The sequence below is a fragment of the Stegodyphus dumicola genome, chromosome X1 (genome assembly GCF_044657685.1).
Source record: "Stegodyphus dumicola isolate Sdum_Otavi_A_Nest chromosome X1, ASM4465768v1".
NCBI classification, from domain to species: Eukaryota; Metazoa; Arthropoda; class Arachnida; order Araneae; family Eresidae; genus Stegodyphus; species Stegodyphus dumicola.
In genome coordinates this window covers 118790648-118806794 of record NC_140780.1, presented here as the reverse complement: position 1 = coordinate 118806794, position 16147 = coordinate 118790648, and the positions used below count along the sequence as shown (strand labels likewise).

General features: G+C 35.1%; 1 protein-coding gene across 1 annotated transcript in view; it reads left to right on the top strand.

Annotated features, from left to right (window-relative positions):
- Positions 1 to 16147, top strand: part of LOC118194198 (chymotrypsin-like elastase family member 2A) — a 40491-nt gene that overhangs the window by 11571 nt on the left and 12773 nt on the right. Inside the window, exons 3-5 of the mRNA XM_035365414.2 lie at positions 4587 to 4824; positions 10489 to 10599; positions 13607 to 13823. Of these exons, the coding sequence (XP_035221305.2) occupies positions 4587 to 4824; positions 10489 to 10599; positions 13607 to 13823 (566 nt within the window). The remainder of the gene's footprint in view (positions 1 to 4586; positions 4825 to 10488; positions 10600 to 13606; positions 13824 to 16147) is intronic.

Below are 16147 nucleotides of genomic sequence, written 5' to 3'. Positions count from 1 at the left end.
TTAATCAATGTAACTGCAAAAGTGCTAAAAGAATTGCAATGAAGAATATTACAAAGTATAATTTCAAAATTACTCTGTTATAAGAAAAGGGTATGTACAGTTGTTGTAAAAAATGAAGTTGTAGAGACATTAGGTTAATTGGAAAAGCCAGTGCACATTTAAAAGAAAAATTAGCAACCGCCTTCACCGGGAATCGAACCACGGACCTCTGGAATACCGACCCAGACCGTAGAACCAATACACCACGAAGGCACGCTAGTAAGGCGGGAGAAATACCTTATATACTATCCCTTTTAAAGGGCGACTGGGGTTTTTAGGGGACTCAATCGCCAAATCCTGGGTGAGGAGAATCATCCAACACTCTTTTAGTTCGGGCGCAATTTTACAGACATTAGGTTAATTGGAAAAAGCCAGAGAGATGAAAAATTAGCAACGCCTACACCGGGAATCGAACCACGGACTCTGGAATACCGACCCAGCGTGCAGAACCACTACACCACGAAGGCACGCTAGGAAAGTGGGAGAAATACCTTATATACTCCCCTTTTTAAAAGGGCGACTGAGGTTTTTAGGGGGCCCAATCGCCAAATCCTGGGTGTGGAGAATACTCATTCAACACCCTTTTAGTTCGGGCGCCACTGTGGAGACATCAGGTATATTTTTGGAAGCAGGAAAGATGAAAAATAAGCAAGCGCCTTTCCCTGGAACCAAACTGCGGACCTCTGGAGTACGCACCAGGTGTGCAGAACCACTACATCACGAAGGCACGCTAGAAAGGCGGGAGAAATACCTTATAAAGTATGCCGTTTAACTTCACTAGCAGTTCACTACGACTGTAAAATTTTTTTAAAAATATTTTTGTTAACTTTTTTGAAAGGAATAATCTGATCGATATTTAGATTCTAATAGAGCACAAAAATTCAGTTAGTCATACATTCTACACTTGCGGATAGAAAGTATTTACAGAACGGAAATAAGTATACATAAGCAAGAAATAAGTATGTAGCTGAATAAAGAATGCAAGACACTAAATTTTTTATGAAACACATTTTCCTTTTCTAAGATTTATAAAGGATAATAGGTGATATAGAAATACGCAAGGGAATTACATTTTGCATAAAAAGGAATTAATGCGGATCGTCAAATTTTGTTAAAACAGTTTTCATACTTGAAAATGTTAAGCTAAAGCAGATTATTTTAGTTTTTCATTTTAAACCGATTACTTAGATTACTGCTTTGCATCGATTTCAGCTTAATCAGATTCTTTTTATTAAACGTCTGCGAAAATTTTGATAAAACAAGGAGCACAAGGAAAATGTAATACGTTAAATTAAAAGATGAAAAATATTAAGACGAGAGAAATTCTTCTCTAAAGAAAATAAAGGAAGTCATGAACGAATAAAGGAAGTCATGTCCGTGGTTCCAGAGTTCCGTGGTATGAAATAGGAGAAAACAAAATGTATCATGGGAAGGAAATTGACTGCAGAAAAGCCTTCTCACACAATAAAGAAATAAGTAAGTTAATTCTTCTGTCATTTCAAGAATGCGGAAGAATTAAATTGGCGTGTCTTTCAGAAGACTTAGGAATAAAACCTTTTAGTTCATGTTATACAACAGACATCTTGAAGTGGTTCATAACTTGTGCCACATTTGTTATAGCATTTTTTGTAGTAAAATACATATTTTCCGGGTAATAACAGAGGAAGTTAGAACAAAGCTAAAATTGCATTTACATTAAGAATTACATTCAGAGCCTCGGATAAGAAATCGAAATTTTAACAAATTGTATAACTTGCACGACATGAAACTTTAAAAATTCATAAATTCCCCAAACTTTGTTAAAATTGCAACTTTGTCAAAATCTTGTGCAGTAATGCAAAATAATGAACACGAAGTAAAAAATAATGAAAGATTGAAATAAAACAATTCAATAAAACAAATGTGATAGCTTATAAAAGTATAAGCTGAAATTTAACATAAATGATTTGTTTATCCAAATCACTCACTCAGTTTTAAAATGCTCTCCGATTATTTTCAGATCTCCTTTTCAAAAGCCAGTTTCCTCATAGTAAATACACTTTTTTAATACTCATTGTTATGGACTCCTAATAAGCATTTATAAGATTAATTACTTCCAGTTATTTGGTTAGTACTGCAAATCGCGTTTTTGAATTTGTAACTAACAATATTATAAAGTATTATTGTAAAAATAGAGAAATTAACTACCCAGATGTTTTCCATTCTGGCATGAAAACTTTAGAAAACTTAACGTTAACATTATTAACTTATTGTATTATTTATTAATCAGTTTGTTAAACATCATAAACGTTCAAAAAATAATTTTCCACACCATATAGTTCAAATTAAGGTTTAATTAATATTATTTGAACTTTATCTATCAGCGCAAGCTAAATAACTTTAAAAAAAAAAAAAAATTCAGAAAAAAAACTAAAAAACAAGATACTTAATTTGAAATAAAGGGAAAATTATTAATGAGTAACTTAAATAGAGCTAACAGGGGTAGAAGAAATTTTAACAATAAGAAGTAAAATGTAGGATTTCGAATCATATTATCATAATTTCTACTCTAACAAAATGTTTCTGACATAATATATTTCACTAGGAAAAGAAGTATTGCATTTGTAATAATCATACAAATATTTATTGTTTGTAAATATATACATATATATATACTTGTGCGTAAAATTAAGAGAATTTACACATTATGTGGAATTTCTGTAAAAAACTAATTGCACAGATTTTAAGGAACTTTGGTATGATACGTCTAGTAGCCTATAACGGAGAAAAAGATGTACCATTTAAAAGTCATTTTATGTATGCAGGATTATCAGCAAATTTCTTAGTATAGGGATTTCTAAAACCTACGTTGTGATATCGAACTGAAGATGAGTTTAACATGTGGTATGGTCCCTTTCACTGCCAGACAGGTCGCGCAGAGTGGCGGCGCACTTGGCAGCAGGCAGTTGAGGAATCTCTGTGGCAGTTGATCTCACTCCCGCAGAAAGGTAATTGTCAACTCCGGGACAATTCTCGGAAGAAGATGGCGAGATAAATTGACCACTCAAGAGCATCCCAGACTTGCTTTAAAGGGTTAAGAAGGCCAATCAATGCGACGAATATTCTCAATTTCCAGGTAATCGTCCACCAGCTGAGCCCTAAAAGGACAAGCGTTGTCGACAAGGCTCTAAGATCTCTTCTCTGTATCTCATAACAGTCAGAGAGCCATTGCCAAACATATGCATGGGTTTGCGAACGTCCAACAATTATGCCTGCCCAAACTCTTTCTCCTGCACCACAATAATAATCTTTTTCCCTGATGACGGAGAGATCGTATTGTGTTCTAAGCTCTCTGCAGATGCAGCTATACTCCGAGAATTTTGTTTCCAGGTTGACTCTCGACTCATCTGTAAAAAGAACGGCGATTCACTGAAGTCTGGTTCAAGGCGCATGTTGTCTGCACCATGATAAACGCGATCCCTTGCGTACTGCAGTAAGCGGGACGCAAACAGCGGGTCTCCTGACACGTAGCCGTATCTCATGAAGCCTTCAGCTAATTGTTGACTGTGGAATTCGGGTTCTAGTGGCAGAACACAGATCACGGGAGAGTCGTGAAGGATCCTTATTCGTGGTTCTCGATAATGGACAACCTTGTCTAGATCATCTCGATATGGATCCAGTGTCTTGAAACGTTTCCAAAAATTGCAGACGACACTGGGCGTTACATTGAGCTGTGTAACCACCTGCGCTTGTGATTGTCTTGTCTCCAATCTACCGACAGTTCTTTATCTCATTCCGTGATCCATACCTTCGTATCTCCTCATATATATTCCTGATATAAAATTTTTCCAACTCTTGCGACAAACCCGGCGAATGTCGTGAAAGAATAAGAGCACATAAATTGCCGAAAACTCATCATGCGTTTATAGCTCTCCACAATCACAGCTTGGTACGCTTGGTATTCGACTCCGAACATTTGCATAATTCTTCAGCGTCATAATTAGTACCTTTGGTTCAATACTTTTCGTAACTACACACATGTTTGCAAATTCTCCTATTTTTGCACACGAGTGTTTATCGAACATTTTCATTGAATTTTAGTGAATTGACTCAATCATGTGTCTTAAAAAAGGCAAAATTCTGCGAAAATGCACATCATCAGTCATAACCCAAATTGTGCCGTAGCTTTTACTGTATCAGCATTTTCTATAACCTTAGAAAAGTCAATGACTCTACCTTAGCATAAATCTTATAAAAATTGCAGGAAACAAATATTTATTTTAATAACTTTAGTTTAAAAACTGATTTCAGTTATGTGATAAACCGTTTACACTGCAGATTTATTAACGGCATTATTTAGTTCTACAGATATATTCTTCCTGTTTTAAATAAATTCGTGTTCTCTGAGTCAGTTCACATTTAGCTGAAAATTTTATTTTCTAGAATTATTTCTTACTCATTTCAATAAATTTACAAAATTCTATATCTTAATAATCTAGAGTATTTTGCAACACCTGATGCTAGACGCTTAACTTTAAAAACTGAAACTCTTTCATGTTTCCTTTCAGAAAATACGTCTCACATTCGAGGACTTAGACATCGAGACATCTGACCTGTGCATGGCAGATGCCGTATCCGTACACGAAGGAATACATCCAATGGCACCAGTGCATGGAGTGTTTTGCGGAAATGGCACTTATCCACCGATAACTTCTCTCAGTAATGCCTTGCTTATCGTATTCCGAAGTGATTTCATGGTGGGAAAGAAAGGATTCCACATTCGTTACCACGCATCAGCCCTACACAGTAAGTTCGGCAGGGTCTTTGCCTTTTGTTTACAGATATATAACTGGCAGCCCCTTCTTTATCTAAATCTCCCTATAAAAGCAAAGATTATCGTTTTCACTCGTTTTTTTATGTAATGAAAATGTTTCTTCCTTTTAGTAAGAAAAGATTTGTGGAAATAAATTCCTAATACTAAATTTAATTAATCCGATTTCATCGTAATCTTCTCATGTGTGGTATTCAAATAAAGAAATGAAATGAAGCTCCGTACAATCTCAGAATGTTAATTAACTTTCTTAAAATAGCTATTAGAGATTACAACTAGGAATAAATGAACTGCGGTGTGTTCTGAATTCCGATATTCTACAGTGAAATATATGTTTTCCTATTAAATAATATGTATGCGTTCATTTTAAATTCATAAATGTTCTTTCAAAACCAAGAATGAAACAGGAGTAGACAATGCGAACACTATACAGTTCGATCAAAAATTGTAAGTCATGAGTTCTATCTAATAAAAAAATAAAAAAAAGACGTTGTACGAGCGATGTAGATAGTTTGCACATTGGAAAAATGGCACTAGTGATCCAGCTAACTGTGGGGTCTGTGCCCAGGGGGTGTTGTGTGGTAATATTTTAAAAACGCGAGGAGCTCAAAATGTGGTCTGAGGTAAGCGTGAGAGCACTCACATGGATTTTTTATGAGCCAGGAGTGTGTATTCTGCCCATATTCTTTGGAATTCTTTTCAAGTATACAGTTACATGTAATACTGAGAAAATACTTAGCTGAATAGCGTCTTTCGTTCCTGGCAGGTAGAGATGACACAGGGAACCGATATTGCACAAGCAACATATATTTCAGTTAGGACGACAGGAATTAATATTGCAGGTCATGATAAAAGAAATGAACAGTACGAAAAAATAAGCTTTCTTCTGAGTTATGACTCCATTCAACATCTGGTGGTGAATGTGTTACAGTACTCCGAAATTTGTGCTAGAGGTGTATCTTGTGAATTATGCAATTAGAAAATTAAATGAATGATGGCCTGTTTGATATTCCTTCAGTTATTACAAATAGAAAGGCATTCCTCTAAAAATATGTAAAAAATTGCAATATGAGAAATGGGGAGATGTAATTCCACCATTTCGTCATCGCTTGTAGCAGAAATCAGAACTTCTATGCTATATAAGAAGTTGTTTCAGCGCTTGGAAGGAAGTTAAAGGTCACATCATTTCCTGGGAAGTCAAGGCTTTCTTGGGAAAGTCAAGGCTTCTAATTTCTGTAAATTTGCGAGTGAGACTTCAGCAGTTTAATTCCTAGTATGAACATATTTTAAACTCTGTTTGGTAATGCGACGTATTAAAAAGTTTTGGAGCCATTCTCCTTCACCGCAACGCTGGACTGGACACCACCAGCGCCATGCAACTTTTTTATGAGAGATACTGAAGCATCAGGCTTTTAGCATGGAGACCTTTAGCATTCAGAAGAGGCACGAGCATTTGGGCCGGAATAGACAAATTGTTTGTGTAATCTGATAAACGTCTAAAATATTTGAAAATAATATTAAGTACACATTCTCATCCATGGTTCTTTTGTTATTTCTTGAAATCAGCAATCGCTCCGTTATTTTCATTTGAAATATTTTATAAACAATATTCATTTATAGACTCGTGTGAAAATTTATGAGAATTTGCAAATTATTTCCATTTTTACGAAAATTATTGGACAAAAGGTACTAATTATGCCGCCGAAGAGTTATGCGGATACCCAGAGTTAAATTCGTAAGCACATAAGTGCATGTCTGCGGAGCTGTCATTCTGGAGTTGATAAAAGCGCGCAAGAAGTTTTCGGAGACTTATGTTCTCGTATTCCTTCATGACATGCGCCGTGTTTCTCCCAAGATTTGGGGAAATTTTATAAGATATCAGGTAAAATGAGTAGCCATGAACGTATAGATACGGAATGAGGTGGAGAATTGTTGGTCCACTGAAAGCAGGCCAATCACAAGCGCATGAGATTGTAGAGCTCAGTGTAATGTGAAGTGTGGTCTGCAGTTTGAGGAAACAGTTTCAGGACACTGTATCCATATCGGAAAGATCTGGATAAGGTTGACCAAGATACACAACGGTGAATGGAAATTGTTATTAGGCGCCTTTTAGAGTGGCAACACAGGACTGCTACCGCTCCAGAGCTCTCACGCGAGCTGTATGCTGCCATTAGAACCAGAGTTTCATGGTATACTATTGTCCAAAGGGCTCATGAGATAGGGCTATGTGCCAGAAGACCCACTGTTTGGTTCCGCTCACAGCAGCACTGAAGAGAATTGTTTAGCATCGGACAGACAGCATGCGCCTTGGTCCGGACTTCCGTGAGACACCCTGCTTTTTTCAAATGAGTTGAGATTTAGCCTGGACATACATTATCTGCTTACCTGTGTCTGGAGAGATCCTGGAACACGATACCATCTTTCCCTCATCAGGAAAAAGGATCATTTCGGTCTTGGGTTCCTGTGAATGGACGTCAACACTCTTCCACATGGGGTTCAGTTGGCCGACAATTACCTGGAAAGTGAGAATATTCGCGCATGAAATGGCCAGACAGATCTCGTGAACTTAAACCTATGGAGCATGTTTCGGATTCTCTTAGGAGTGCGAATTCGTCTCACGATTCACCTCCAAGAACCATTCTGAAATTGCTGCAGGAGTGGGATTGACTTCCACAAGCCCTCCTCAATTGCCTCTTGTCCAATATGCCATCACGCTGCGTACCTGTCTGGTTGTGAGAGTGAGCCATATGCCATATTAGGCTCATTTTTGGTTCGATACTTCGGTTTTGGACATCCGTTCAGTTGCTGATAATCATTAATTATACGTGATTAATTATCCTGCTTTACTCATAATCATGCTAACACAAAATGACTTTTGAACGGTACATATCTTTTTTTTTTTCCTTCTGTATTTTTACCAAATTTCACTAAAATCTGTCGATCACGTTTTCAGGAATTCGACATAATGTGCGTATTTTCTTAATTTTGCTCACAAGTGTATATAAGTTAATATATACAAATTTCTAAATTATTCACATTTAATGAATTTGTTTAACTTCTCTCACTACACTTGTAAGGATCTTAAGTTTTACTAACGTTTATTTTATTTTAAATCTTTACTATCACTTCTTATTTTCTACTTCCGGCCAGAATTAAAAGCTTTAACTTATTTATGCAAATTTGTCTTGCGAACGCCAAGTACTTAAGTTGTGGCTTTTTGCCAAGAAAGAGAGAGGAAGGAGTGATTAGGAGCAGGCCGCTTGCCATTGCAGTTTTACTCGGTTGCTGGTTGCCTTCAAGGCCAGAGGTTTAATCCTCTTGATAATTTTAAACGTATCGTAGTGTTAACAGTTCTCTGTACTACATACGGCCTTTCTGTTAATATACGGCCTTTCTGTTAATATACGGCCTTTCTGTTAATATACGGCCAATCTTCAAGTAGACACTTGTTTATTAATCCAAAGTTAGTTTAGTTAGAATTTAGTTAATATTTTTATATTCTTACGTTCAGACCACAAGTGGTTGGCCTCTGTATTCCGAAGTCCGGAAATCATTGTAAAGAGAGAAAAATAAAGGGTTTCGTATACCCTTCCTGTGTATCTTGTCTACTTCCCACATTTATTGAACATAGCTTTAGTAAGCTCCCTGTTCCGAGTCAGGTCATTTAATGTTCCCAAAGCAAGTAAGGAGGAATACTGAACCTGATACACTCTCATAATTTCAATCAATACTGAAACTTTCTACACTAATCCATATAAGAAAGGCGTAGCGCCCCTTACAATTTTCTCTAAAACATTACAGTGATTTCGTCAATAAATAGTGTTTTTTTTTAGAAAAAAAAAAAAAAGAATAGAATAGAAAAAATGGGAAAAAGAAAACGATAAACTCATTCTTTTATAAGCACTTGTTACCTTTCTTCTTCGATCCAGGACCGACAGGTCGTCTGCTAAAAATCTTGTTTAAAGCACTGTGTATACTTCCTTGAATAAAATATTGGTGTTCTTCAATATGTCCTTATTCTTATTAGTTAGAATTGATTGTTCATTCCGTGACATTCTGTAAATATATTTTAAATTGGTAACATGTTCCTATAATTCAAAAAATTAATATGTGAACGCATATCAGTATTTTGAAATTCTTCAAATTCTCAGAATGGCTTATCATTTAATTTTTACATCAATTTCTCTTGCTTTTAGCATGATCAGAAATCTCCTTTCTTCGTGACGTTAGATTAATTCGAGGCTCTATTTAGTGATGAAAAAAAATTGTCTCCGTTGCCTCCCTCCCCCATGTTAACATTGTAAGTCTGTTCGTTGCAATCCTTTTATTTAAGAATGAACTGTGCCAGATCATAACTTTAGGCTCATCTTTAGTATAGTGGATATGCCCATCTAATAAGAGTGAGTATACAATCCCTTAGGAAAATTTAGAGAATGAATGAATGAATCTAATTCAGTAACGAGATATAACTAAAGGGCAGTTCACACTAGGATTTATCTGACGTAATGGAGATATCTGGAGCAGCCAACACTGCCAAAAAGCCAAATTTTCTTCATCTGAAAAATCTGAAATTCACTTGTAGTGGAGCGAGTCGACACATGTAACCGACTCAGAGAAGCCTTAGCGTGAACGTAGCTCAGATAAACCCTAGTGTGAACGCCCCTTAAGATCGATGGTGTACTTTGGTTTACCCCTGTTTAATAAAACTACGACGCATTTCACTTCGCAAAATTCTCTGAACAACTATCCTTCACGAGCTAATTACAATCAATGAAGCAGTCAGTCATAGCTGACGGCATGAAAATTTTCGTAAATAGCTTCTGCACTTTAACATTATTTAGCTTGGATGCTATTATTTCAGCGAGGTCTACTGAAGACCATTTATCTATCCATATTTAATTATAAAAAAAATCCAAAAAATTTACTTAGATTAAACTCACAAAATAATTTAATATCCTTATTTCAAAATAATTGCTTGTGAAGTTAAAATATGTCTTTCGTTGTTTAAAATTTAGGAGTAACAGAAAAAAATGAAAAAATTACAGTGATTACAGCCTAGTGTTTTAAAGAAAGAGATTTGGGTATTGTGTTTTATTTGGCTAGGCAAAGCAAGCGAAGGCTATCTGCCTAAGGGAAGGTATGCTTTCGTGAAAGGATTTCTAAAAAAACTGGCTCGCATCCTCATTACACCCAGGGAAAGACCACGGAAACGCCCAAGCAACCCGCCCTTTCTCGTGGATTCGAACGTAGGTCGAACTACCTACGTTCTCTGTTCTTCTTCTCTGTTCAGTAAAAACAGTTCCAGTTTTCATCACCGGCCCTGGTGGGCCCTTAGAAAAAGAAAACGAAACACATTTAGTGAAATTTTAAACTAAGTATTAAAGGTACTAGAAGCTTCGCATGTGCATTTCTTTGTCAAATATATGCGCGGTCAGACTTCTTAAAGAATAACCTAAATTTTCCTTAAAAGGATATAGTAAGTACGAATAGAAGGATTTTAAGTATTTTTTCTGAAGTAAGTAATCATTATTTTGCAGTTAAATTAGCTCTGTTAGAAATCATTTTATTTTAAAATGTATGACAAAAAATTTGGTATCACCAGAATTACGTTATTTACAAATTCTGATATTTATGTGCAGGGCCCTGTGGTGTTGGAGAACTGCTATGCAGAAATCGTAAGTGCGTGAGAATAACATCTCGATGTGATGGCGATGATAACTGTGGTGATGGTACAGATGAAGAAAATTGTGGTTCGTATATCACTACTAATCATAACATTAGAACCACGTACTTATATAATGCATCACATGTACTCCTCTGAACCCCCAAAACATTTCTCAATCGACAAAATATCAGTTGGAGGATATGCTGATTGTCTCCAAATTATCTCTTGATATTTGGTATCGTGAATGCAACAGAAGGTTCGATCATTCTTCTAAGTTACCTTGCTGAGGTGATGCTGCTTCGAACTGTTCCTTCAACTCAAACTCGAAATGCTGGATTCTATTCACACCTATAATACAATGGGCATCATGGACACTAACCAAAATTTCTCATAGTGTTTTACTTCTTAACTTTTTTTTCAATGTAATATGGAGCATTTCGTTTTGAAAGACGGCATATAAAGACATCGGCCACGATGCTAAGGTATAAATGAAACGTCAGAGCTTGTTTTTCAAGGATGTGAAGCCTAAAAGTTCCTAGATTACCCCAGACAATTACACTTCCTCCCCCTGCCTAGGTGTGCAGTCATGAAAGAATGAATCTTTAAGTAAATATGGTAAACGATTCCTTTCATCTACTGTAGTTTAGTAAAAATGATTTTCGTCTGAACATGCAAATTTCCTTTCCAGTCATGGGTAGTGCGGTTTTATAGGACTGTAAGCCCATTGAAAGTGTTCACGATGTTGAATGGTTTTAAATAAATTAATATGAATGGATCTTTAGCTGCAGAAGCTACTGAGTAAGATGAAACATCTGTTCTGATTTCTTGGATTCATCCCTATGATGCTGTGGTTAGTATTAGTTGCAATATTCCTTATATCTTTGCAGAAAAGATGATACAGCCTAGGGCATGAACAGAGTCGTAGCTAGGGTTTTCAGCGCCCAGGGACAACTGAAGATTTCGCACCCCCTACTACTTGCCAAGGATGGAAAACATTTAATTCTAAAATGTCGTAACATCAGTTTGGCGCCCCTTGGATTCTGCGCTCGGGGACAGATGCCCCCTTGTCCCCCCTCTAGCTACGCCCCTGGGCATCAATGAAAGGCAGTCAGCCCTATTTTGTCGATGGTTTAAAACAGGGATCCTCAAACTTTTTCTTGCATCGACACCTTATAAAAGAATATTTTCCCCCCTCCATCCACTTACCCCATTTTGTTCTATAATACCCATTATACCGCATAGTCATAATACCAATAATTGCACATAATTAACTTGAAGTTAATAATTAGGCTTAGAATACAGACAAAAGTTTTGACAAAGATGATTTATTAGCCCAAAGGGCGTTAGCCCAGAAGGGCTATTAATTTCGTTTTGGCATTTTGCGTTGGTTCTCTATAAATGTCGGTTCACTTTTCAAATTGTTGCCACCAAATATTATCGGCCTGTGTTATATTTAAAGAAATTAAATAATGAAGAATATGCCCAAATATATGTATGTGTCTCGCATTGTGATAAAACATCGGTACCTAGAGCCATCAAATTTTGAATAACACAATCTTCCACCGAATATGGGCATCTGGAAGCCTTAATTTGGAATTTGTTTTATTATCTATTTCATATTTTGTAAACCTTTAGTGAATTTTTGTTAACAGACTCAACTTATATATATATATATAAAGAAAATGCAACTTCTGCAGGAGAAGAAGTAAGTTCTGCTTAACTTTTGAAAGTATTATTGCAAATTTACGCATGGTATGCCATTTCTTGTTGCGTATTATTTATCTTAGCATTGACCTCAAAGAAGAGTTCATCAGTAACAGTTTTTTAAAACTGGGAAAAACCCCAAAAAATGTAATATGTTTTATAATTTTTAAAATGCTGCGATCTTTTTTAGCAGTAATACTCTTATTTAACTCATGAAACAGTTTTAAGCTAAACGGTTATGACAGGCCTACGAGCTTAAGAATGAATATCCAGGAATTCAAAGCACCGAATGATACTCATGCACTTAAAATTATAAACTCAAAATAACAATGCCAAACATTAAGAGGAAAATTAGCTATGATGTTACTCAGTCATTAATTAGCGCCATTTGAGAATGCCCATATTTATTTAATGAAGAAGAAACTTAACTATTGAAGTTGTAGCTATGTACTTTTTTCACTGGATTACTTGCGCAAGAGCTTAACGGCAAATATTTCACCTTGATAACTTGTGTTTTGACAGAGTAAGGAATCAGGGCACTGAAAACAGTAACAACTTTCAAGATAAGATTTTATTTATTTAGTTGCTATTCTCGTGTTCGTTCAGTAAATTATTGAAAGTGTGACTTTCATTTGTAAAAACTGGATTTGAAATAGTAACAAAGCTTCAGCAAAAATATTTTGAATATGTTCAATCTTCTAGAAAATTGTTTTAATGAATTATATTAGGTTATATTGCATTTTAACTTTCGATTTATGATGTCGACATGTATTTCTTCATACCACTCTGGATAATAAAGAGAAAGATAATTCAAATGAATTTCAGTAGCGTGAAGGTATAAAACTGATTTATGCTTGCCATAATTCCAATTTGTGTATAAAAATGAAGGAAAGGGCAATGTTTCTTCGCAATGGATGTTACATCCCTCATTCTCCCTTTCGCTTCAAGCTGGGGCTTCATTCCCTCCTTTTGCCTCAAAGCTCATCTCTTATACGTACATTAGACGCAGGAATTCTTTAGAGTGTTCGCTTAGTGACTCTGTATAGCCTATGGACAAAGAACATTTAACCAAGTGCTCTGCACTTAATAACTTTTAATTCTGTCACCTAGAAGTGCTAATAAGCACGATGGCTTAAGTACCAAAACCAGGAATTTGTAATTCATTAATAAATAGGCTTTCTATAATTGATAATTTAAATGAAATTTAATTTTAATTGTATTTCTGAATGTTCGTACACAGCTGAAAAGTTTATTATTTAGTTTATTATTTACAGCTGAAAAGTTATTTATTCGTTTGATGACGTGTATGACGGTTCTGCACCTGAACCGTCATACACGTCATCAAACGAATTACATTTGTCTTTACCGTCACATTAATTAATTTTCAGATTATCCTACGGCTGTAACTAAATGTGGAGTAAGACCAAAAAACGCCTCACAAGCTGTAGGAGTAGATCGTGTAATAGGAGGCAGAGAAGCAATCGCAGGAAGCTGGCCATGGCAAGCTGATCTTCAGCTCGCCTTTTACAATCCTAACGGTCATATGTGCGGAGGAACTCTCATTAACTCGCAATGGGTTCTTACAGCAGCTCACTGTTTTGTGCAGTAAGTGTATGTTCTAACTTGAAATATTTGGTCATAATAAATACTTTGATAATTCATGATAAGCCAGGCGCTTAGATTGAAATTTAAGATCAAAACATGCCACCGAGTTGTGATTTTAATGGGATTAGGAACATAGGCTCAGGGTTGAACTAGGTCTTAAATCAGAAGAGTTATCAGGCAGTTTTCTAATTGGATTTTCGCTACAGAAAGAAACTGCAGAAACTATCCTGGATATTAATTTAGTTTGTTCTTTTAATTTCGAAACGACAATAATTATTTGTCCACATGTAGGAGAGATAAGATAAAGGGGCAGAGGACGTCAAACATATCCAAGAAACATTAAAAAAAAAAAAAAAATAGAAGATTTACAATTCTGAAGAGTTCTTTTAAATATTAAGTTTTATCTAATAAAACTAGGAAAATGTTAAGTTTTACCTAAGAAAACGTTAAATATAGTTTACATGAAATGTAAAAGTAACAGTAAAGTCATTGTAAGTTCGATTGTATGAAATCTAACTAACGCTAGAATTTGATTAAGAATTCGAATAAGGAATAAATTTAAGTTAGCACGAGAAAACTGGCGGAATATTTCCGAGGCGATTTTAAATATAAGCGTCAAGTTCTACTTGTGATAGTTTCTCTAAGTTTTATTAATAGTATCTTCTCTTTGATTCATGCGCTTTATATTCACTCAAACCGTAAAGCTATGCAATTTAAGAGTATGCAAAAGAGAATTTAAAATCCTGTTAGGTTAATTGCAACTCATACCTAGGGGGCTTAAGTTCGCCGTGTTTCCTAGGAGAGTTAAAGGCAGTCTGCGTATTTAGAAGGTGGCAGCATCTCCTTTTGCCATTGTATGCTGATAAATCACTTTACCGTGATTAGCTGATGAAAAAGAAACAAGTCCCACATATATATCTTTGCAATAAATATTACATTAACCCAAAGAAAACTTCAGAATCACTATACACTGTATGCTACAATAACGATTGACAATATGAATGAATTTTAACGCCAGTTAAAATTCAGTATACATTCAATTTCGAATAAAGAGTTAGTAACAAGTACATTATTCTGGAAAAACAATAAAGCATTGAGAAAAAATAAGGAAACGTGTCTAGTCTTGAAATACCAAAATGCAAAATTTGTTAAAACACTCGGGGGCATGACAAAACGTTGATTAAATACTATAAGTTTCAATGAATACGGCAAATTGGAGGTAAACTAGTAATTCGTTAAATTTTCTTAAGTCATTAAATTGTTCCGAGATACCACATTAAAGAATAATTTCGATAAGCAAATTGTTTTTTAACAGTTTGACTTAAAGTCCTCTTGCATCAATACACATGTTAGGATTAGCTTTTTTCAGTTCTTCGAATGCGTGTGTATTAATTTTTGTTCATGAGATCTTGCATATTTTATTTACCTTATTAATTTATTCGAATTATTATTTATTAACACAATTTTTGTTTTCAATATTTAACCTTAATTCCTGATACAAAATTTTCAGGGCTAATAGTTTGATTGACACGGATTACAGTTTTCTCTATTTTTAGCGATTCTGTATTTTTGTTTATAGAACTATTCTACTTGACTTGATTTGAATTATTGTTTATTTAAATTAAACAGATGGTATTGGAACTGATTTTACAATTTTGAATCGTAACGCATTTTACTTTGTATGAATTTGGACAAGGCGCCATTCCAGCCTGTAGGGGTTGCACTGATGAAGACACAAACTGCTTTGTAGATTACCGAAACTTAGTAATTTATCGTTTATTAGAAATTAAGTATTTTAAATTTAGTATATTTTTGTCATTATCAGTTCAGAAACAGGCTGGTGATTCATTTACTTTTGTCTCTACACTAAACCCCTGAAAAAGATGCACCAGGGGATGTCAAATCTTCTTTTATTGCATTTTAAATTTATTTTTAACTCTTGCGCTACTATTATTATATTTTGCACTTGCAGTAGTTTGAATTTGAAAACTGGGCTCGTTTACTTATTTTTTTGCATTGCCTTATTGTTTTTGCAGCATAACTTATTTATTATTAACTCTTTATTCCAAGCTGAATATAGATTGAATTTAAATTTTCTTTACAAGTTTCCCGCCGAATTTCAAAGCGTTATAGTAAAAAAAAAACTAAGGATACAACAAAAACAAACCTTCCACTAAATGCAGAAACATTTTAGGTTTTTTATAACAGCACTTGACAGCAGATGGCAGCACACATCCAACTGAAAGCAGTAAAACTGAGGCTTACTGGTGAACAAAAAGCCTTATGTGTTAGAATGTAATCTAATGTGCTAGAATTTGCTATAT